Here is a 24,967-nt window from a genome sequence, read left to right as displayed (position 1 = left end):
GGAGACTTTTCGAGTTAATTTCAAACCAGTTCTCCAGTATTTGTAAGCATGTGTCTGTTTGTTCAAGTGTGTCTGTTTGCAGGCTGGAGTTCTTCTGCAACACACTGAAATCTGCCAGTGGCTTATGTCCTTATGTCTGTCACACACACAAACACACACACACACACATACAGATACATGCTCACACTCATCCGTGCTCTCTGGAAGACCATTTTCCAGTAGCTAGGCAGTAGGAAAGCAGTATTAGCATTTTTGCCTTGAAGAACGCACTGTGGGGCTTTGGGAAAGTTTACTCATAAGAGTTGAAAGCAGAGAGGGGCAGGACGGGGGTGGTGCTCTAATTGTGGGCAAATAGTCCCGAGGCATTAAGACTATGGGAGACTAGATGAGAGGGGCAAGGGAGCGAGCGTGAGTATGCAGTGATGCAGTGTTTGAAAATACACTAAAGTATGTCTTTATGTGCGTTGGGCTGTTCCCTTTCGATAGGAGGCATATAATGGCATTTTAATGCAGTGATGTAATGCCGGAGTTGTTCTCCGTACTGGACGGCTGGCAGAGCGCGGTGTTGTTGTCTTTCTTCCCTGTTGTTTCGCTGGCGCCGCTCCAGGATGCTGGACGGACCTCCACAGCAACGGACAACTCATCAGAAAAAAAACAACCCTCTCTGTTTCCACTTTATGTGCTCTTCTCTTACTGCGGCTTGGCTGGGTTTGTGTGTTTTTCTCCCTCAGTGAGCTCTCAGCGAGAGGAACGCACACACAAACATGCATAAATATGCTCACGCAGACTGTAATACACAACCACATAGATGACATGCTCAGAGACGTGCTTTAAACATTTGTTGTGTTCATCTTCTGCACTCCTTAAGACAAAACGGCAAGAGCCTTCTGCCTTTAACCTCTAATCTGATTGGCTGGATTTACACAATTTCTGTCAATCAATCAGTGCCAATGTGGAATATATATGAAAAGTTTGGGGTCAGTATGATTTTTTGTAAATGAATACTTTAATTAATACTAAGAAATAATACATGTATTCAGTAAGGATTCATAAATTGATCAAACGGGACAGTAAATGCATTTATAATGTTACAAAAGATTTCTGTTTCAAATGCTGTGAACTTGGAACATTCTATTGATTAAAGAATCTTGAAAGAAAATGATGGTTTCCACAAAAATATGAAGCAGCACAAGTTCACAACTGTTTTCAACATAAAAAATGTTTCTTAAGCATCAGATCAGCATATCAGAATGATTTTTAAAGGATCATGTGACACTAAAGATTGGAGTAATGATGCTGAAAATTCAGCTTTACATCACAAGAATAAATAATATATATATAATAATAATAATATAATAAATATAGGCAGATATTTAAATTGGTTATTTTAATTTTAACAATATTTCATAATATTACTGTTTAATTTTTGACCAAATAAAGGCAATCTTGTGAGCATAAAATAGCTTACAGACCCCAAACGTTTTAATGGTACTGTTTGTACATCCCAGGATCCATCCATAAAGAATACTATTTGTGTATATCATCTGGAATTGTTGTTAAAGGAGCAGATTAATATACAATTTATGTCTTAGTAGTTGAAAAAACATCTGTTAATATCAGTGTAACATTTGTCAGGTAACATTTTAAGAACATATTGCAGATAAGCAAACATTCTAACCAAGAATGATAACTATAAAGATAACAATAACTATATTAGCATCCACACCAACTGCACAATAATGTTCTGTTTGTTATAAGCTTATAGTGCATTTCTGACGTCCGCTGCTTTAAATGCCAGATTCTAATTGACAGCCAATCAGAATCCATCCTCTTTAATGCAGGATAGACTCTGATTGGCTGTCAATGTTTTATCGCTCAAAAGTTCAAAAATGATTCCAACGATATTGTTCCTCTGTGTTATTGTCACAGTTGTGGTGTGGACTACACTTTTATATTTAGAATGATTTTTAAAATTCTATCTTTATCATTATAGTTATCATCCTTGGTGCTTGGCAGGTCTTAATTGTTACATAGTCCACATAAACGCACACACACAATGAATAGACATACATCAGATATCAGGAACAAATCCTCCAACGCTTGACCTCTGGCAGATGACCCGAGATTGAGGGTACAAGACCACCCTCAAAAGGGGTCAGGAAGGAGTCTTGGAGCCTCAGTGATCTGCAGTGGTGAAGCTCAGAGAAAATCTGTCTTGACTTGTGTGTGTGTGATGTTCTCTGGCTTCAGCACTGTGGAAAGCCTTAGGGGATTCCTGCTTCACCTGCTGTTTGGAGAGAGTCTGGAGAAACAGTTGTACAGTCCCCTGAGGAATGGAGAGATGGGGCATTAAACGAGTGTACTCCGTCCATCATTACAGCTCCTGATCTGGCCCTCATGTTCTGCGCTATCTGCTATATATATATGACATATTTTTTTTCATATATTATATGATATTATATTTTGAAAAGAAATGTAATTCTTAGGCTGTATCAGAGCATGAGTGTAAGTTATTGTGGTCTGTTCTAAATGTTCTACTACATCACTTCCTGTATATGAATAGAACCCTGCGGCAGCTCTTTAGAACTATTTTAATTTTTGTATGTTCTGCCAGTCTTACCCTGTTCATTCACACACTTGTACACATGGGACGGTGTCTTAATACCCTGTATTTTCCCAGATCCTCTCCCCCAGCCCTTCCCAGAACCCACCCTAGACTTCCTTGAGTACTGAGCGTCCAATTAATGTGAGAGCACTACAGTGTGTGCGTCCTGCGCTGTACCATTCATCATTAGGCTTTTACATTGACCTTGACACCCACTTCATTAGAATAAAGATTGTCTAGCATTTAGGCTACATTGTTCCTCCTCGTCCAGACCCCATGCAAATTCCCGCTCGGACTCGGGGTCTGTCAGAGGTCATCTGCATTAAACGATTGCCGCTATTCTCCAACTGCTTCTTTCATTCGGCTCAATTGAAACGCTTCTTCCTGCTCAGGATGGGACCCTGCCAGAGCTGCTGCCCGACACACAGATTTTAACTCCTCGCTCCCACGACTGCAGCCCTGTGTTAGCTGTAATACAGGACACGAGGGGATCCTCCTAGAAAGCAGTTTTCATTCAAAACTTGCTGCTGTGAAGATGTTTGCTTGCTGAAGGTCATTGACAGGACTTTGCTATGTTTGGGGTTTCTTGGTGGACATCTGGTGGTGGCCTACAAGCCCAAGTCTCTATGATATTCCAGTGTCTATATATGGTTGAGTCTCTTTTTTCACTAATGAGATGAGATCTTTTATATCTCAGTTATTATCTCAAAGAGCACTGAACTCTAGTAAGATTTTCATTTAGTAGAATATTACTGTATGTCAGATATTATCTCGTTTTGTGTCTGTTTTGTTTTGAAACATCTGAGATGATACTCAAACTGTCTGAAGAATAGTGAGTGGTACTTTTCTATGCTGCACTCACTAGGGATTTGGTTGTTGCCTGCAAACTCAACTTTCTGTGATATTTTGGTCTCTATATATGATTGGGACATGACTGAAATCATCTTTATACCTCAATTGTTTCTCCAAGAAAGCAATAGGCTTAAATAAACTCTAGACTTTGACAACTTTTGACTCATTTAATCTCTGCACGTCTCCCAATATATTTTAAGAGAAACTTCTGAGATGATACTTGAATATTCTGGAGAAAAGTGAGTTGTGCTTTTCCATTCAACTCTTGCTGTGAAGGTGTTTGGTTGTCATGGATCATTGCCAGGGTGTCGCTGTATTGCTGCAAGCTATATGTAATTGGGTCCCTCCTTCAGTATTGGTCTATGGGATTTTTCCAGTAATGGGACCACCTTCTCAGTTGTTTTTCCTAGACTGAAGATTAAATGGAGAGCTAATGGACTTTTTCTACTTTTTAGATTTTGGTCCTTAGAAAACCACCCCAGTAATCGCTTAAAAAGATTTAAGCAAGATCTTAATAGTCAACAGTTGTCTAATTTTTCTTTATACTTCCCCAAGAATTTTAGCAGAGATGTCTGAGATTAAGTTGATACTTAAGAGTTTTTTAATTCCGTTTCCAGAGATTTGAAAGAGCAATCTCTGTTTGTTCTTTTTGGTGCTCTTATTTTCTTGTTCTGTCTCACAGTGGAGAACTGCAGTATTTGTTGTAGAGATGATTTACTTTTTCATGGGCTGTTGAGCTAAAGCTCTCTCTCTCTCTCTCTCTCTCTCTTTCTTAGTCCCTGGCTTTTGATCCAAATATATCTCCATTATTATCGCATCAGTCAAAAGCAGACTTTTTTTTAAATCCAGAATGAAAAGGCTCATTCTGCACTACAGATATAATTGGAATTAAATTATTAATGAGAGATACTTAAAAAAGATTGTTTTATGATTCGCTATTAGTGAATTTGCTATTCATTTTAATATTTGTCATTTGATTTATATGGGGATAATGCAATATAGGCCCCAATTAACAATGCATGGCCTGTGTAATATGATTTTCGGTTAATGCAAATGGAATAAGCTAGAAGAAAGCAAGCGATTCGACTCCTCAAATGTAATTTTCTTGGCCAGTTCTGGCAATTTTAAATGACATTGCACATTTTAATTTTCCCTCTTTTTTGAAGGTTGCAAATTTATACTCATTGAGCTGAACAGCCATTAATTTACATGGAAAATTACTTGCGAAGTTGGAATATCTTTCACGTTCACACCTATTTACTTTTAAAAGCTCTGCCGATGGAGCAGGGTTTCTAACTAACTTCTGTTTGTAGATCTCACACCATCAATATTGTTGAATTGTTTAAAAGTCATAAATTACTCACTCACTTGTGTTGTTTCCAAACCCATATAATTTTTTCCTCTACTTGAAACATTAAAGGAGATATTTTGCATAATTTATGAGTGTTTTTCCTGTACACACAGCTTTCCATACATTAAAAGTGAACAGTAATTTTAAATTCCAAAGAATGATAAAAACCCTAAAAGGGAAGATTATCAGTCAATGATGACTCAGTCTGTTTCTAACATAAAACTTTAATTTGGTTTCATAAGTTGAAGAATATAAAGTATACAGAGTCAAACAGATTTTTATGGTAAATATATGATTTCAGTTAAAATCTTCTACTTTCATTGCATGCAAAACCGTGGCTTGGACATTCTGCAAAATGTCTCCTTTTCGAGAGATTTTGAGTGTAAATAAATGATGACAGGCCTTTGATTTTTGGGGGATCTTACCCTTTAAGTCCCCGGAGCTCTCTAAGCAGTACGTTTCCTGTGCTGTGAGCACAGTAGCTCTATGAATTCTGGCACCATCACTTTAGATTACAGCCAGGCTGAGCAGAGCTGAACAGATCTTAGGACTCTCTTGGCTCTTAAAGCCCAGAGTTCTTGGCTGATTGCATTGTTTCCTATGTTTGTCTAGAGAAGAAAAATGCCATGCTCAGAGTAGAGAGGGATGGGGTGTGAGTATCTTTCCATGAGAACTCCTCCTCCCTGAACTCACAGCTGAGCTCCAGACCCCGGGCCCCGGATAAATAGTGGCTTTGTTCGCCGTTCAATGGCATTAGGCATGGGCTTCCTATGGGGGTCACTACCAATCCTTGTGAGGGGACAGAAGGGGAGGCTGAAAAAGAACAACACATCTAGACCATGAACTCCCAGCAGATCGGAGGGAGAAAAAGACTTTGACGTTATGAATCAGTAAGTTAACAGAAAAGAAATGTCCAGGCCATGTTTCTCCCTAAAATCAAATAGAAAATTATTTTTAAAGAAATGTATAATATATGATATTATATATATGAGATATATGATATAAAAAATATTTGTAAAGAAATGTATAATATATGATATTATATACATGAGATATAATATTAAGCATGTATTAATGGTTTTATATCTTATAATATATTTATTTTATTGATATTATTATTTTTTATTGTGCACAATTATTTTAAATACTCCTATTATATATTATGTCATATGTATATATATTAGGGGTGTAACGATAAGCGTATTTGTATTGAACTGTTCGGTACGAGGCTTTCGGTTCGGTACGCGGTACGCATTATGTACCGAACGGTTCGTTGGACTAATTAATTATATTTGGGAAAAAAAGTGAAATATAATGATATGCGTTCAACAAGGTAGCGCAATAACCCAAACGACGTAACAGGCAATGCCCCTGACACCCATGAAGAAGAAAAAACACCAACTTATATGTTTATGTTAGGCTACGCATTCAGGCGCTCGTTCACTCAGTACGCGCTGAGTGAGCGAGCAGTTCATGCACGGTACGCGCCACGCGGTGTCCAATGCGTTTAACAGACCAGAAATAGAAGATCCTCCAATAACCAACAGGTCTGATGTTTGGGTGCACTTTGGATTCCCTGTAAACTATAATGGTGATGGCAACAGAGTGGTGGATAAAAAAAACAACGGTATGACGCATCTACATGACAATAGGGTACACCAGCGGGAAGAAAAAAAAAGATAAAAAAAACACCAACGGGAATACTTGAAATATGTCAACTCATTTACGCCGACATCACCTTGTGTGTCAGTATCTGGGAAAAGACGAAAAAAAGGACAAACATACACGCAGCAAACTATCCCCGCAGCATTTAGACATACATTTCCAACTGATTCAAACAGGGCAAAAGACACAACCGCGGCGATTAGGCTTCATTTACGTTATAGCCGCGGATATGAGACCTTACTATTTACCATTCATTCTATCATCACCATTATAGCTTACAGGGAATTCAAAAAAGTACACCCAAACACCAGACCTGTTGGTTATTGGAGGATCTTCTTTTTCTGGTCTGTTAAACGCATTGCAACGAGCCTTCAGCGTGTACTGAGTGAGCGAGCGCCTATAGTGGAAAACACAGGTTTTAAGAACATGCTTAATGTAGCTAATTGAGCCCCGTTACAATATTCCTTCACGAGCCCATTTCAGCCAGACCGTAATTCCTGCTTTGTTCCAAAAAACATGAGCCCTATAGAAAACCAATTGAGTAAAAACACACTCAATATAAAGAGTTATAGAGTTCCACATAAAAAGTTACATCTTTGTATTTGTTCATAACTACTACAACAATATAACATTTTCATTTTTTTTTTTATTTATAAGGAGCTGTTTTTGTTTTATACAGTATGCTGCTAAGAAAACACCATAGAAGATGGGTAAAGAATAGCTCCATCATTGTTCAATCTAAAAAAAAAAATATCAAGGAAATTTATCTGCCAATTTTTTCATTTTGCTGTATCTAAAACGTACCGTACCGAACCGAATATATATATATATAGGTTGAAATGTGAGCCTGAAATATGATCTGGAATTTTCTTTATGAGATTCATCCAAACAAAACATAATCACTCAATTAGAGAGCCATAAGGAGAGTCCATAAAGGCTTGTTGAGAGCTCTTTCTGTGAATCTAAAGGCCTGGCTTCTCTGTCTTAGCATTTGTACACATCAGTTACACTGACCAGGCTTTTCTTTTTTCAATGAATCTTTTGAATCCCTCATTATCACTTTAAAACTTGCGTAATGCATCGTCTTTAGCTCGAAGGGGGGAGAGAGCGAATATTCTAAACTGTTTTATGCTCCATATTGTTTTGCAGATTGCATGCTATTATGATGGTGAGAAAGAGAGTCCCATGGGCCGACATCTATGTGGTATTGTAACATTTTTTTTTTTCTAATGCTCAACCTTTTCTTGTCTTCATGAACGATGGCATTGTCTGTGCAATTTGTTGCCACTCGATGCATTTTGACAATGTGAAGTGCATTTGGTGAAGGAACCTCCTGCCAGCTGAGGTCTGGAAAGACTGGTGGAAACTCTCCTGGGTCCCTCGCTGACCCCATCGTGACTGCCCACCTTGTTCTTAACCAGAGAGAAGAAAAAATAAAAGTGCTTGACTCAATACAAGCCTTCTATACCAGCCGTAAAATGGCTTATTCTTCTAGTCGCCATGGTGACAATTAACCGTGTTTCAAGGACTTTTGTTCCCGGATGGTTTTGAACAGATTTCCCCCTACTTTTTTTCATCGCGAAGTGATTTTTCACGAAGGAGGAAAAGCAGCACCTATTTTGCATAAACAGTAAGGAATCACTTCCAAATGGAGGCTGCGCGTTTTCTCTTCCTTTTAAAGTAAATATGTAGCTTTTTACTTCCTGGTCTTTCTTTGAGAGCTTGGCTGGCGCTCCTCAGCTGTGCTGGGTTTCCATCAATGGGCCTCTTCTGCGCGGTCTTCCTCCCCTCTCCACTGCTTCCTCTGCGCCTCCCTCCCCGAGCAGCCGTCTAGAGCGAATTACAGACATCAAGGATGCTGGCAAGATATGAAAAGGCCTCAAACTGATTAAGTAATTATCAGTTTTCCCAGCTTCATTCAGCTCTGTATCACGAAAGCATATCAAATTCCATATTTTGTACCTCTGAGTCAATTTGTAACTCATCAGCTCCCAGTGTAGGTTTTCATGAGGCTGATGCATATTTAGTTTTTTCTCTAATGGATATCTTTCCTTCGTGCTAAACATCTAATACGGCAGCTACGGTGGATAATCGCAGAAGCCCAAAAATTGACTTTTTTTTTCCTCGCCCTTTGCGGATTCATTTCAGGGCAAAAGAAAGATGTTATTACTTCCTTTTTGATTTAGGGACAGTGCAGAATCCGTCATTGAGATGAAGTCCCATCGGGAGGCCGAGGGTGTCCTGTGAATTCTCATTTTTGCCAGAGCCTGGCTTCTGACGTGTGAACGTTAGCATAAAATTATTTGAATACGCCCCGTCTCTGCCTCAGTTCATGGAGTCTAACTTCTGTTGTCTCAACAAGTTACGGAGCCTGAACAAACTTTTAATTTAATGGATAAGATGAATCTGCGACATCGCATTAAGTGTGTTCATGTGTGACTGCATTTTGCTGACATTTCCAGAATCACGTTCATTAATATGTGAAATAAATTAAACTTACAAGGGCCTGTTGATATTTCATCTATTTTGCCGCCATCTTTGCTCACACTATTGCAGTTATTAACTATTGCAGTTATTAAGCTTCCTGTTTTCACCGTGTGATCTTGATCTTGTCCCGACATGGTGTTTAAGACTAGTGATGTGAATAAACCCCTAACCATAGGTACTCGACTTCAGCCAATAAATCTTCCTAAACCAATTGTCTCAAATTCTACAACTTGTTTAGGAGAGATGTGACTTTTTTTCTTATTTGAAATAATCTGACGGATGTTCATTTGGTGGATTATTAAATGCTTTCAGGACAATTTTCACAAGTTTTTGTTTAATGTCCAGACCTGTTTTAATTCATTTAGAATTAAGAATATTTGGTGTATATTTTTTTCCTTTTTGTTATTTTTTTGTAAAAAAAATGTAGAAGCCATTTTTATAAGGATTAAAATTGATTAATATTAACGAATAGAAAATACTGATGCAATTGTAAAGATATTTTGCCAAAAGATAAAAACTATGACCAAATATATATATATATATATATATATATATATATATATATATATATACACACACACACAAAAAAAAAATTTTTTGAAGAGAGATCATTAAGAAAAAGATTCGACAAATAAGACCCAAGACAGTTGAGCAACTAGAAGCCTGTATTAGACAAGAATGGGACAACATTCCTATTCCTAAACTTGAGCAACTTATCTCCTCAGTCCCCAGACGTTTGCAGACTGTTATAAAAAGAAGAGGGGATGCACACACTGGTAAACATGGCCTTGACCAAACTTTTTTGAGATGTGTTGATTCCATGAAAACTTATTTTTTCCTTAAAATGATACATTTTCTCAGTTTAAAGATTTGATATGTCATCTATGTTGTATTCTAAATAACATATTGAAATTTGAAACTTCCACATCACTGCATTCTGTTTTTATTCACAATTTGTACAGTGTCCCATAAATTTTAATTGGTAATATGAATTGCTTAGAATTCATTTGAACAACTTTAAAGGTGATTTTCCCAATACATGTATTATTATTTTTTTATTATTATATTATTATTTAAAATTGACAATTAAAACTGGATTTGTGGTCCAGGGTCACATACAGTATATGTATACAAATCAACCAAAAATGATAAAATATGTTGTAAGACATTAAAGTAAATGGCTTGTTTTTGGTATGAATTGCAAATTTTAATAAAAAAAAAAAAATTGTTTATCATTACTATAATGAAGTTTGTAAGTTGTGTCCTGTTGTGCACTGATAACCTGCTTTTAAAAACAAACTTTCATCAGTTTTTGTGCTCACCAGGGTTAACGGAGGAATGCCAGAATCATGTATTTCTCTCAAACCTCCACCTCGGTGGCATTCTTTGGCCCTGGAATATGTTTTTCTTCACCGTCAATAAGACAGTTGTCTATAAAGTTTTCAAGCCCGAGCTCCTTGGGTTAAGTATGCAAATCACCCTATCAAGGTTGCAACGGTGAAAGTGACTTCAAGTGCCAAAAGTCAGCCATGCACGTAGCTAAGGTTAGCATGATGCTTCAACTTCTCATCGCTCCGGCATTCTAATTACTCAGGCTATCTTTCCCTCCATCTGCGTTCTCCATCAATAACCTGCCATTCCTTAAAATCAATATTTGCTGTCAACAAACAAATTGTGTAATCCCCTTTGCTTTAAAGAGGAGCGTCTTTAGTTTGCCGGCCACTATTAAAAACTGAAAGGGTTGAATGATTTAAAAGGATGTGTGATACCATCTCCATCAAAACAAACGACAGTGAAAAATGAACACTGGCCAGATGACAGCGAGGAATGGGGGAAAAACCGCACATTTAAATATTTAAATGCGCATCCGCCATAATGATAAATGACAACCGAAAACTAGAATCAAGCAGCTATTGATGCAGAAAATGAAATTGGGGGGTGGGGGGTGGCAGAGAGAGAGGAAGAGAGAAATTAACTGAAAAAGGTGTTGAATAGCATCACTTTCATCTTTTACTGTCTGTTAGTCCAGCATTCAAACAGAAATGTCACAATTCTGCTCAACCAGTGTGCAAAGCGTGGAGTGACCTAATACGGTCTGTTATCCCATTAGACATGAGCTGAAGGGCTGATAATTGTTATCATACATGACCACTGAGGTGACATATGAGAAATTGCAAGATTTAGAAGAAAAGAAATTGACATAAAAAAAAATCATGCACCATGTTTTTGTGGGAGATATTATAAAATTTATAAATTTCATTAACTAAATAGCACTAAATATTTTTTTTTTCACTTCAAAGTGCTAATTAATACTTTTTTCAGCAATGATGCATTAAATGGATAAAAAAAAGTGATAGTAAAGACATTTATAAGGTTACAAAAGATTTTCATTTCAAATAAATGCTTTCTATTTATCAGAAAATCATTTAATCATGAAATAAAAATAAAAATCATGGTTCAATATCAAGATTTAAATAATATCATGGTTCTCAGTATTGATAAGAAATTAGAATTATTTATGAAGGAACGTAATTTAAGATAAATTAAAACAGAAATAGTTTCATAATAGTACTTATTTTACTGTATTTTTGATTAAATAAATACAAAATATGCAGGACCTTTCTAAAAGGGTTGTGATTTAGTTGTGCTTAAATTCTTAAACTTGCACTTAAAAGCATTCTTACAGTGCTGCTTGTGCTTTTCTCACGCTCTGACTGCTGTTGTGTTTCTGAAGGGGAACAGTGTTGAGATGTCCATGTGGCTTCCTAAGAAAACACATCTTCTGGGCTGGTCTGAATCTCTGAAGAGGAGCGGCACTGAGCTTCCTGCTGACTTTGACCAGCGGCTGACGGCCCTCAGGAGCAAATGGGATCAACTCGAGGTTGGTCTCTCTCTGTTCAGCCTACTATATGAACATGACATGTTTTTTCCAATGCAACAAAGGAGTTATGAAACTTTCGAGTCTTGTTTGGGAAATCGCTATTAAAAACTAAGAGCGTCACATCAGTCAGGGGTCCCTTTGTGGAAAGAAAGTGCTTCCTCAAACACAGGTGAGTGTCACACCTTGAGACTGATCTCTCCTTGATCCTGAGCACCCCACTGAGATGAGAGGAAGCGGGAGGGTTGGGAAGATTTGGAGGAGAAAGAGTGGATGAGAATGCAAGAAAAAGTTGGGAGAACATTGTGAGAATTCAAATGCAGCGTAAATACATCTTAAAACACTTGTTTTAAAGCTTCCTTTGCTTCAAATTGATATAGGTCAAAGCTACCCTGTTTTACTAAGGCTTTTTAGTGCTCTTTTGAACTACTATGAAAAATTTCTCTCTTATGTTTCTGCTTAGTTATGTTAGCGTTTCTTCTATTTTAAGCCATGCACTTGTATAAACTACTTCCTTACTGGATATAATCCAACTCATTCAGCATTTTAATCCAAAGAGGCTTGCATGCATACACTGGGGGAAAAATGATCTAAAAACTATTTTCACAAAACAGTTGTTAGTAAATGTAAACTATTAAAAAGAAATTTTAAGCAACACATTGAATTGATTTGATTTGAATGTAACATTTTGAAGTTGCTAGACTGAAATAGTATTTTCTCCAATAATGTTTCTGTTGAAGAGATTGGGAGTGAGAAAGATTTTTATAAGAAATGTCTTAAAAATAAATGACTATATTCAGTGAGGATAAATTACATTTGTATCATTCATTGTTAAATCAACAAAATTTCAAAAACCTTTCCAGATCAATTTTTTTATTTATTTTGCTATTATTTTTTCTGAAGAAAGATGAACATGTATAGTGATGAAAGCCAAAATCCTAAATGTCATGGATGAATATTTTCTGAGTAATCCACAATTTTATAGAGGGGGGTCAAAAAGGTCATTTTCATCTGAGATTCAGAGCCAAATTACAGGGGGGTAAAAATGACTTCAGGAAGATGGCAGCATCATAATGTTGTTTTTTCACAGAGATTGGTAGGTCTGTTAATAAAATCTGTTGACTTTAGCAATATTTGTTGCATTATGTGCCAATGGTAACCATTCAAAAATGGGAAAAGAGCACTTTTCAAGTTTTTCTCCATAGTTTGCATGCCGCTAACTCAAGAAGTATAAGAGATATCTTAATGTCCTTTCAGATATTTGGTTTTGGTTTCCTTGTTATAGTGTAATTATACATTTTATATTATATATAGTTATATTAATTAACTACATGTACTTACTATATGGTAAGGGTTGGGATTAGGGTTTGGTTTAGGGTTACTTGCATGTAATTATGCATAAATAATTGTTGTTATAATAGTAATTATATGTAACATGTGTAACAAGGATAAACTAAAATAAAGTACCCAACTTTTCTTTTGGCATCTTAATTTAGGACAAGTTACTTATTTTTCATTGGCTCAAGTTAAAAATATAAATGTGAATCATTAACATAAATTCTTTTAACTGGATCAATGAAACATCTTTTTTTCAGTGCTCTATCAAAACAATATGCATAGAACATATCTGTCTGAGTGCTAAAAATGCACCAAAATGGTCAAGTTGAAAAGCTCATCAAAGAATACAAACAAATAATCATGCTTTTCACAATGTAAAATTTTTTACTATATATATTTTTTTCAAAGAATTACAGCCTTCGGGAATATCAGAGTCTTCTTTCAAAAACATTACTAAAATCTTTATACCACGAGCTCTAAATGACTCGTAGTAACACTGATTAACCTCCTTAACTAGCTTAGACCATCTACTGATCATAAATAACCAGCTTCTTCATCAGAATCTACTTTTAGCAGCATTTTCCAGCAAGACAATCACAAGTTTTACTGCTTCTAGTTTCACAGCTCTTCACAGTGCTATGATGCTAAATAATTTATCTTCACTAATAAAGAGTAAACACATACACCCACGTGGATCTGCATCTGCAGTGCTCCTCAAGATTAGCATAACAGCCTTTGATCTGAAACATGAATTTATACGGAGAGTTTCGAAGTGTCAAACAACTCACTTCTTCCCTCCCTGTCGCAATCAAGCATTAATTAGAACTATCCAGAAAAGGAATATTCACCGGCGCTTGGCCACGGCAAACTTTCTGACTGGCGTGAGTGTGTGCGATGAGTGGCGTCTGGTTAGGGCACGTGCGACAGGAATAAAGCGTCAGCGGTGCGGAGAGTTCAGTCTGAGCGCCGCTGCTCCCTGCACCGTGCATTATGCCGTCTCAATTGCATATTAAACAAGCCTATCAAGTCAGCCATTGGCATCTGCTGTGCTGACACAAATTGTGAATTAAATGAAATTGATGTCCCCTGTCGTATATATTTATGAAGACAGACCATTCTCTGAAGTATACTGCTTATGAAGAATTTATGATTGCAAACTGTTCCCGAACAAAATAAAGTGGCAATAAATTCCTGTTTTTGTGCCGCGTGACCCTCCAAGGGCATTGACTTCACTTCCCACCCAGACATTTGTTACTCAGAGAAAACAATGGCTGTATCTGGATTCCAATGATGCCCGTCAAATCATCTGTATTCAGATGAGTGGTAAGGACAGAGAAATAGAAAGAGAAAGGGATAAACAGCGACAGTAGAGAGATTCTGCTCTCTGTCCACTGACTTTTGTGGGTTGATTGAATTAAATAGGTTGTGTTACACACTTTTGTAACAACTTTATTCATCGCTATTTGTATTATGATGTCATTCATTAGGGCTCTTTCCAAGGGTATGGAATAAGTATGTCTACTTATTCCATAGTTTTCCTAATTTGTTTCCCAAGTTTGATATTTGTTTTATGTATGTCTGTTGAAGTAATTCAGTAAGCAGTTTAAATAAGTATGAAAAAATCCTGGTTTTCCATTACATTAGAACAGTGGTTCCCAACCTTTTTCAACTCGCGGCCCACACAACCAAACACATATGTTTGCGCGGCCCACTTCAAAAAAATTAACTCACCCCGCTATTGTTGGGTTAATAACTTAGTACTCAGAAGCTAGATTTTAAACTATATTTATTGAATAAACTAGGGCTGTGCGATATGGACAAAAAAAAAAAAAAAACAACTATCGCGATTTTTTTGATCAATTTTGCAATTGTGCTTTTACAGTCATAAATGCATTCAGGATTAATTTGAAACATATTTCCAAAAGAAAACCAATCAGAGCTTTATCAAAAAGTTGTAAAGTCTCTACAACAGACATAAGTCAAAATTATCACTATAGTGAAGATGTAAAAAAATGTATAGACTTGTGGCAAAAAAAAAAAAAAAAAAAAAAAAATCCTGTATACAGGGACTTTTTTTTTCTTTTTTGCCATGCATTGTTCATAGAGCTCATTAATTGTAGCGGTGCCTCAGGTGTTTGCAGTGTGTATACAGTATGTGTATGCGGTCAGCAGTGAGAGCGCATAAATATAACGCGAAAGCACATTAAAATAATGCACGAGTTCGCAGCAGATTTCCTTTGCTCTGTCACAAAACCGGTCGTGCTTGCTCAGATACACGCTGCTTTGCGAGGAGAGAGTGTGCACACTTAAAACGTGTCTCCTCTCACTTAAACTGCATCCTGTCCACTAACAAATTCACTCTATGCTCATGTGTTAGACATTAATTATTTTCACACGTTTTTATTTCTAGCCTTTTACCGCAGTGAGAATGCTCTGATCCGTCAACATTGGCTCAGAAAAAAAGGCTCATCACAGACAGTGTGTGAACCTGGAGTTAGGCATATGCGCACGCTCAAATCGTGATTTTAGGACGTTTTCTTTTAATCGCACAGCCCTAGAATGGACTGGAAATGAACAGAAAATAATTGGCGGCCCACCTGCAATACCACTGCGGCCCACTAGGGGGCCGCGGACCACAGGTTGAAAACCACTGCATTAGAATATTGTCTAAAGCAGTAAAGTCAACATAAAACAGCATTCGCAATCCATTTTACCCATTCCAAAAAACTATGTATTTTAAAGTTAAGCAAGACATTTAACAGACAAAATGTACACTAATGTAAGATTATTATTATTATTATTATTATTATTATTATTATTATTATTATTATTATTATTATTATTATTATTATTATTATTATTATTATTATTATTATTATGAGTCCCATTCTCACCAAGTCTGCATTTATTTGATCAAACATACAATATTGTGGCTATTACTAACTCTAACTGTTTTCTATTTTAATATATTAAAATGTAATTTATTCCTGTGATGGCAAATTACTCCAGTCACATAAAATCCTTCAGAAATGACTGCTCAGGAAACAACTTTTTTTCAGGATTCTATTAATAACATTTATTTAAAATAGTTGTCTTTTTTAACATAAATGTCACTTTTGATTGGTCTAAAGCATCCTTGCTGAATAAAAGTAATTTCTTTCCAACAAAAAAAAAAAATAATAATAATAAAAAATGCAAACTGAGCAGTAATGCGGGATGTGATTTTATCCACCAGGAGCTAATTGAATGGTATAAAGTGCCTCTGTAAAAATAAAGACCAGCATTTCTTCCTGCTTTGTGTCAAAAACAACACATTTTCATACCCTGTGACCTCTAATGTCTGATAAAATCACTATGAGGTCTGATTGTGCCTCAGTTGGCCCAGCAGAAAACCTCAATATTTGTTTTCGGCCATTTTCACATTAAAGCTAAAATGTCCTCTGTCACTGAATCTAACCCTCCGTTTTCTTTGCTATTAACACTGTGCTGACAGGGGAGGAACACAGATGTGTTAATAAAGAGAAGCTCAGGCTGGATGTGTGTGGCCAAACCCTGAGAACTTAATTGATGCCACATGCTGAAATAGCCACTTCATTGCCGTGTCATAATCACATCTATTTCCATTCCAGCTTCTCAACACACGGATCACATAAAGGAAAGGACAATTACAGCAGCCAGTGTGTGTATTAATTGGATAATGGCGTGTATTGTGTTTGCAATTGCCATCTCAGTATACAAGGTTCAACCTGTCTCTTAAAAGCGCATTTGCCAGGCAGGTGGAAATACACACAAAGAAAAAGTGGCGCACAAACACACACACTCGTGCAGAGGCAGACTGCAGCTCAGCATGGTTCTCGCTTCTCTTGCTGTCACTCGGGGAAAATTGTTCAGCAGAGCCCATTTCTGAAATCATCGGTGTGTTTTTTTGCGGCTGATTGTTTGCTATTCAACAAACATTTGAATGTTGCTCTAAAATGCCACTTTGTGTGCGATGAGATTTTAACCCCTTCAGTCTCATCAGATGAAACAGCCTGTTATCAGACACTTCAGGCGTACAGCAGCCGTGTGGAAATGGCAGTCATCACCACATCACACTTCTTAATTAAACACAAATAATAGGGGTTAATCGCTGTTCACGTGTAAAGCAGTCTCATACATTTCAGTAAGCCTTGTGCACGAATGCATTTTGTCTTTAATTTGTTTGTCTGTTTTGTGGGTCAGCATTTACTGTATGAATATTCATCAAAGTTTAAATGCGTTTGTGAAAAGACCATACAATCATGGACCTCAAAGCCATGAATATGTTAATGTGACAGTGATTTCTATAAAAGCTGTAAATAGTTGTAAGCACTCTAACATTACTAATAAGATCTTATTATTTACTATTTTATTTAAATGTTATTGTATTGTATTATGTTTTTATTTTATTTTTGTTTACATTTTTTTATTCTTTTTTTTTTGTTTTATTGTTTTTCATATTTTTAATTTGTATTGTTAAATATATCTAATTTAATATTTTTTGTTTAATTGTTTTTTTATTTTATTATTTTTTATTATTTGATTGTTTTGTGCTTTTTATATTTTTATATGTTTTGTGACATTTAATATTTAAATAATCTTTATTATATTAAATATTATTATTATAATTTTTTTTGGTATCATACCGTTTTTATATTTTTTTTAAAGACCCCTTTAATCCAAATGCTATTTTCTTGACAGTTTCTTGACAGTGTGACTATAGTAAAACTATGGTTAATTGGGATAACCAGTCATGTTTGTTTTTTGTTTGTCTTTATGGACTCTTGTGTGACATCACTGTTTGTGTCCAATCAGAAAATCCTGGCGGAGCATGTGGAGCCCAGTGTGGGCCAGCAGAGTCAGCGTGAACTTCTGTCTCCAGACACCAGTAGAATGGTAACCCAGCTGGAGAGCCGGATAAAGGAGTTAAAGAGCTGGCTGAGAGACACTGAGCTCTTCATCTTCAATCTGAATCTCAGACCAGACGCACAACAATGTGAGAGCGGGACTCAAGACGCTGATGACCCACAACACGACTCGCAGGCCACCAAACAGCTGCAGCACTTCAGGGTGGGTATGAAGAGCTGTGTCTCTATCTAGAGCTTTCTATCTAGAGTTTGACTTCTTAACTTTTACCACAGGTTAGGACTCATATTGGTCAACCACAAATGATCAGCATCTAGCATAACACCTGTAAGCCTGCAGCTGTTCATTAACCATCATAAACTGTTGTAACACTTTTAGACTTTGCAGTGTAATACATGCTTAAACTAGAGTACATGACCGCATCATGTCAGGCAGTGTTTAGGATGTACACAGAAATGAAACTGCTTAGTCAAACTGCAGAGCGGTCTCTAAAAAAAACCCTGCTTCATTTGAGCCGTGCTCCTTTAATAAATGCAGGGCAAAAAGCACACATCAAATCCCCTGACTGAAAATCTATATGAAATAATTATATGAGTTAAAATCCTGAGAAACAGCTTGGAGTATTAATCAAGACGTGTCAAAACACAGGTAGCGAGGCTGATTACATCCACCTGCTGAGTGACAAACATAAGTGAGGGAAAGCTTTGAATATACACAGGGTAAATGATCAGGAGGGGAAATAAGGCTGGCTTTCTCTTTTGATCAAATGACACGCAGCCCAAAAGGCTCCCATTGATTTCTCAGGGACAGTCTGGAGAAAATAATAATATGATGATTGTAAATATTTGTAAGTATGATTTATATGGACTGTCATTGCACTAAAAAGGAAGAATAATTATTATTATTATAAACCAGTAGCATGTGTGTGACAGCGAGTTTTTTTTGGTTTAGTCATGTTCTGTCTCGTGTCCATGTCCGGCTCGAGCTGCTGGAATGTGTGTCTGTTCAGTGTAGATCCCTGATGCCAATAAAAGCCTAAAATATGTGTAAAAGGAGAGATAGTGAGACACATCGTTATGAGAAACAGGTATGGTCACCCTTTAAAATGTCATCATAAAAATGTCCATCTTCCACTGAATAAAAAGCATTACGTTCTTTACTTGATAGGGGGTAGTGGAGACGTTTAAAATTAGACTCTATTGTATCTTAACCTTCTCTGGTCAGACGGTTCAGAGTGGTTGGCTGCCAATTTCACTTCTTTCATTAATAACTGTCTTCCCTTTAATAGTGTGCCTTCATGATATTAAAACCCCAGGGTTGGATATTTCCTGTCAGGGAGAAGAGAGATGATGGGAACCGTATGCCAGCTTCAGTCATTAGTTAACAATTGTTTTACCTACAGAAACTGTTGTATCCCGAGCTGGAAATCTGCAGATTTGTTATATCTATAAATAGAAGCTCTGTTTCAAAAGCTAGTGAGATTCATACCTAGATGGCGTTTAAGGCCGGAACGTTATGCATGCTTATATCTGATTTATTGTACATAAGGTGGGCTTTTAACTACTGTTCAAAAAAGAAGAAATCAGTACTTCTATTCAGCAAAAATGCATTACATTTATCAAAAGTGGCAGTAAAGATATTTATAATTTTACTAAAGATCTCTATTTCAAGCATATTACAATGAAGGATCATGTGACACTGAAGACTGGAGTAATGATGCTGAAAATTCAGCTTTGAATCACAGAAATTAAATTACATAGAAATATGTTTTAATAGACTGTTTTAACAGTTATTTTAAATTATAATAATATTGAACAATATTTAGGTATTTATTATAAACAATTATCTCACTTGCTTCCACAAATTTGAACGAATTTTCCTAAAGAACTATTCTTACCCAACCTTTCACTGCGAATAGTTCCTTAGGGAAATTCATTCAATATGGTAAGTGCAGGTGAGAGAAATATGTATAATAAATATACTAATTTAAATATCTAAAAGTAATGAAAATTGATTAAATTAAAATGTTGTTAAAAATGGATTGTGCCATAGTTATTGTATACTCGGCGTAGAAAAGTCACCTGTTTTAGAGATCACTGTGTCATTTCAAGCAGCACTGGGAGCCTTTTCAAAAACACCTCCAATTCCAAACCACGTTCCTATTAAAGGAATTTCATTGGAGAATTAGACTAAATGGAAGCCAGACCGAATATATGCAGCAGCGTTTGAGTCCATCTCCACATCTTTCGCCGGCATCTTTGATCAGCTCATCGCAGCGTGGGGCCCCGGGGCCTCATCCTCCGGGCCCCGTCCAGCTGATTGAATGTGATGGCGCAGATATAATATCAATACTTTCTCCATGATTTGAAATAAGGAACTCCTGTTCTTTGGCAAGTGCTAACCGCATTAAGTCAGTTTTGGGACGGGTGTGCGAGAACGGCAAATGCAGAGTTAGCGTCTCATCAGCGAGTAATGGGGAGCAGACAGGTGACAGGCCTGTTCATTACACACAATCGACTGGCCACACACACACACTTGCATGCATAGAGTCGTATTTTTCATTATACGTCCATGCCGCTTGCTTTCATTTACAGGCGCTAATGAGAAAATGTCCCCATTGATGGCAGCGTTATCACTTTGCTGCCATTTGTTTGCTTTAGCGCGGTAAAGATGACGTCTGCCGTTCGTAACACATTAGTCTCATTTTGAAACACTTTCAGTTTTCTATCTTAAAGGAGGAAAATAATTAAAAATAAGCATTCTTTAACAACAAGCTTTGTGGAAGGTCACTGACAGCGCGACTCAAACCAGTGCATTTCAGACTTGGTTAATTTAGACATATTTGAAATAACGAACACGTCAAGTAGAATGCAAAACAGGATCCTTCATCGTGAACTTTTTTCCCTGTATTATATGACTAGCGTCAGCCTGCTGACATCGAATTTCAGTTGGTTAGGTTTGCTTTTATTGTCTATCTGCTCACTGCGGTACAATTTCTCTCTATTAGCGTGTCGCGGGAACGAGGCATCGACTGACAGCCGTTGATGAAACTCGAGCCTGTCGAGCCGAGGGGACGTATCTGGGAACAAATGGCCAACATGAATTCGTTATACTCATTTGCGATAACAAGTGCTTGTGGTTTTAATTGACTTAATCAACAAATAGAATTAATCAGAGATTTCTAATGAATTGTAATTGATTGAATATCCACTGGGTCACTGTCAGAGATTTGGGGCTCCGCTCCTCAATCTGGCCGAGATTAATTGAAAATGTTAAAATTGCAGTGGCTGTAAAGAGCGAGATGAAGTGTGCGCTCGTTTTCCCATCGGAGAACGGGAAACAAATACCCCCAAAAACAAAAGAGCAGAGTCTGTCGTCTGGCTTTTTTCAATCCTCCTGAAAGCGCGTCAGCACTGGTGCATGCGTCATTTAAACTCTTCTCATGCTTAAGTCGCACCCCAAAAATATGTCAGAATATCATAAGGCTTAGGTTTTAATGAAATTAGGTGGGAGGGAGAGATGGGGAATTGGAGTTTAAAGGCTTTAGGCTGCGTCTGGAAGGAGGCACGGTCTGTTCTCATTTTGTGCTGAATAAAGAGATAAGCAGTTTTTTGGAGGAACACTCTTGGGAGGTCTGTGTTATACACATGCATCTTCACGGCTCGGCTCTCCGCCTCAGGTGTGATTACAGACTCTGATAGCAAGAGACCTGTAGATTAATACTGTACACCAGATGGATTTAGCCACGCGATAACAGCCAGGGGAGTGAGGCGCGAGAATAGTCTCACTGCCGTTCTGGAGATTGTGTTAGCACCTAAGAACGATGCCAGGCGGCTGATCCTCTGATAGCTTTATTAAAAAACACCTGATAGATGATGGGTCTGCAATCTTGTATGTTCTAACAGTGGATGGACAGCTGAAGGGTAGCTTTTTATGTTTTGTTTCACAAAATACTCCCCAGAGGCCATTTTTTTTATTGCCCAGTTCTGAAGCACAGTGTGAAGTTGTGCGTAGACAGACCTGCACACTGACGGCAGAAGGTCTGGAATCCATGGCAGCTTTCTTTGGCCAAGGCCCGCCCCTGAGGTCTTTTGATGGACATGTTAAACAACCAATCACAATTCGTCTCATTTAGCATCACGTTTCAGGGCGTGGAAATGCCGCCACAATAACAGTGTGTAAAGCTCTCCGACGAATTAAGGAACACTCCAGTTTTTTTTTTTTTTTTTAATAGGCTCATTTTCAACTTGTTTCTAGGCGAAACATTAAAGAACACGACACACACGTCTCCTGGAAATCCTGTATAATTCATCTGATGATGACTTCAAAACACCTGAAGTGTTTCCACTTTTGTGTGCCGTATGCATCAGACGTTCAGCCAACAGTCAGTGGGTGTGACGACTGAGGCTGAGACTAAATGTGAAGTGGACTTCCAAAAATTAAGTATTATTGTAGTTTGGAATTTTTAACATAGCTTTTTATTTCTTTGTTGATTTTTATTCTTTCGTTTTCACTCTGTCATAAGTTACCATCAGCCAGCTTTTATGCACATTTTGAAGTATCGCATCAGAATCGAGTGATGGAAATGCTGAATTTTGAATAAAAATGCCTTACTTCTCAAAAAAGTTTTTACACTCGCTTAAGGTGGTTTTTGACTTGTGCGAAAAAGTGTTACTGCGAATAATCGGAGATGGAAATGAATTTTGCGAATAAATTCCTCCAAGCACATCAATAAAGTAATGTGACTTTGCGCTATGGGACGGTAAATCCTGACTAACCAGCAGACAAATCTTGTTCCACAGCATCTGAAGTGTTGTTATATGGTCATTCAGAAATGCCAGAGCAAAGTCTGTCATCAAATTATTTATATTTAATTGTGCCCCAGAACTGTTAAAAGACAGCGTTCCCATACAGCAGCATCCACCTCCGAAAGCAATAACTGCATTCATTGTGTTCCGTCTGCTCATTCTGAGGTGCAAGTAAAAAAATTATTATATTCAGTAGCTTCTTCTGCTTTTCTTAGTGATGCATAATTCCAGTTTATCAGGAAGTGATGATTTTGTTCACCTTGACACGTTGGATGGAAAAGGTGCTTGTTCACAAATGTTTTGTACGATATTACAATTTTGCGCATAAGTTAAATTCACAACTTTGTATGGAAACCTGGCTATTGTTAGTTTCAGTTTATTTAGTTTTTATTAAATGTAATTTTTATACTTTCTAAGCCACCAGAGTTCATGTGTTGATTTGTATCAAAATCTATTGTCTACAATTATTAATGATGTTAGTTAATTACATTCTGATTTATTTTGGCATGGAAATATATTTTCAATTAGTAATTATTTTTCCAAATTATTCAATATCCATTTTAGTTTTTGTTCATGGTAACAATGCTGATATGAAAAAGCAATTCTTCTGCAAGGTCTGTAGTTTATTGGTCTAATTGTTGGTTATTTGAAATTGCTTAAAGGGGGGGTGAAATGCTATTTCATGCATACTGAGTTTTTTACACTGTTAAATTCCCATGCTAAACATAGACAAAGTTTCAAAAATTAAGTTGTACGTTTGAAGGAGTATTTTTGTTCCAAAAAAACCTCTTCCGGTTTGTCACAAGTTTCGGAAAGTTTTTTTCGAGTATGGCTCTGTGTGACGTTAAATGGAGCGGAATTTCCTTATATGGGTCCTAAGGCACTTCTGCTGGAAGAGCGCGCGCTCCCGTATAGCAGCGCAACTGAGCGGCTGAGCACAGACTCACTGATTAGAGCGAGAGCGTCACGAAATGTCACAAAAGGAGTGTGTTTTTGGTTGCCAGGGCAAGACAACCCTGCACAGATTACCAAAAGAGAAACAGCATTAAGGGTCCAGTGGATGGAGTTTATTTTTACAGAGCATCAACGGAGTTGTGCAAGTGTTTGTGTTTGTTCCCTGCATTTCGAAGATGCTTGTTTTACAAACAAGGTCCAGTTTGACGCCGGATTTGCACATCGTTTATTTCTTAAGGATAATGCAGTCCCAACGAAAAAGGGTCCCGATCGTGTGTTGGAACCGAAGGCGGTGAGTAAAACTGCTTCAAATATCTCTGTGTTGTTAACTTAGCTATCAGCGTGTAAGCACATCAATCAAACAACATGCGATATTTTCATCAAATTGCACTTTCCACATGTACAGCTTAAAAAAAAAAAAAAAAAGACGACAAAGTGGAACTTAGTCATTTTCCAAAACCGCTAAGCAAATATATACAGTTTCAGTACATACCACATAGAGACTGATTGCTGATGCTGCTCTTGGTAAATTTCAGCCTCTGGATCTGATTCTGGATCATAAATATACGCTGAATCTGACTGTTAGCCATGGTTTGTTTTGGATGTTTTTTTCCTCACGGTAATGTCACAGCTTCCACATGCTCTCAGAAGCCTACTGGCGCTCGTGATTCTTTAGCTCCGCCCACACGTCACGCCTCCAGCCGGTCGTGTTTTTCCGGGAAAAATCGGTACAGACTATCTTTCTCTTATGAATATAATAAAACTAAAGACTTTTTGGAGTTATGAAGGATGCAGTACTACTCTATAGGTACTCAAGATTAACAGGAGATTGAGTGAAAACGAGCATTTCACCCCCCCTTTAAGTGCGTAAGTGTCTTGAGTTCAGGTCATTGATTTTTGAGAGAATTTGATGAGAAACTTTGCGTTTGTATGAAGATGTCTGCACCTGACTGAGATCTATTTGATCTCATTGTTGTCTAGGAGAAACAATTGAGACCCTTCTCATTCATTTGACTTTTCTTTCACAATATGCTGTTCTGTCTTCCTCTCTTGGTGTTTTGATATTGGAATGAGGCACCAGGGCCCACTGCCTCCCACCCCCATTTAATTGTTAAAAAAAAAAAAAAAGTTTTTTGTGCAAATAT

At 37.2% G+C, this 24,967-nt stretch overlaps 1 protein-coding gene across 2 annotated transcripts in view; it reads left to right on the top strand.

Annotated features, from left to right (window-relative positions):
- LOC127933574 (A-kinase anchor protein 6-like) overlaps positions 1-24,967 on the top strand; it is a 119,994-nt gene that overhangs the window by 83,208 nt on the left and 11,819 nt on the right. For both annotated transcript variants that reach the window (XM_052530638.1, XM_052530637.1), the window contains exons 10-11: positions 11,695-11,841; positions 18,010-18,264. In XM_052530638.1, coding sequence (XP_052386598.1) covers positions 11,695-11,841; positions 18,010-18,264 — 402 coding nt within the window. The remainder of the gene's footprint in view (positions 1-11,694; positions 11,842-18,009; positions 18,265-24,967) is intronic.

The sequence above is a fragment of the Carassius gibelio genome, chromosome A17 (genome assembly GCF_023724105.1).
Source record: "Carassius gibelio isolate Cgi1373 ecotype wild population from Czech Republic chromosome A17, carGib1.2-hapl.c, whole genome shotgun sequence".
NCBI lineage: Eukaryota > Metazoa > Chordata > Actinopteri > Cypriniformes > Cyprinidae > Carassius > Carassius gibelio.
Note: the sequence above shows the minus strand (reverse complement) of the source record. Positions and strands in the feature narration are given on the sequence as shown.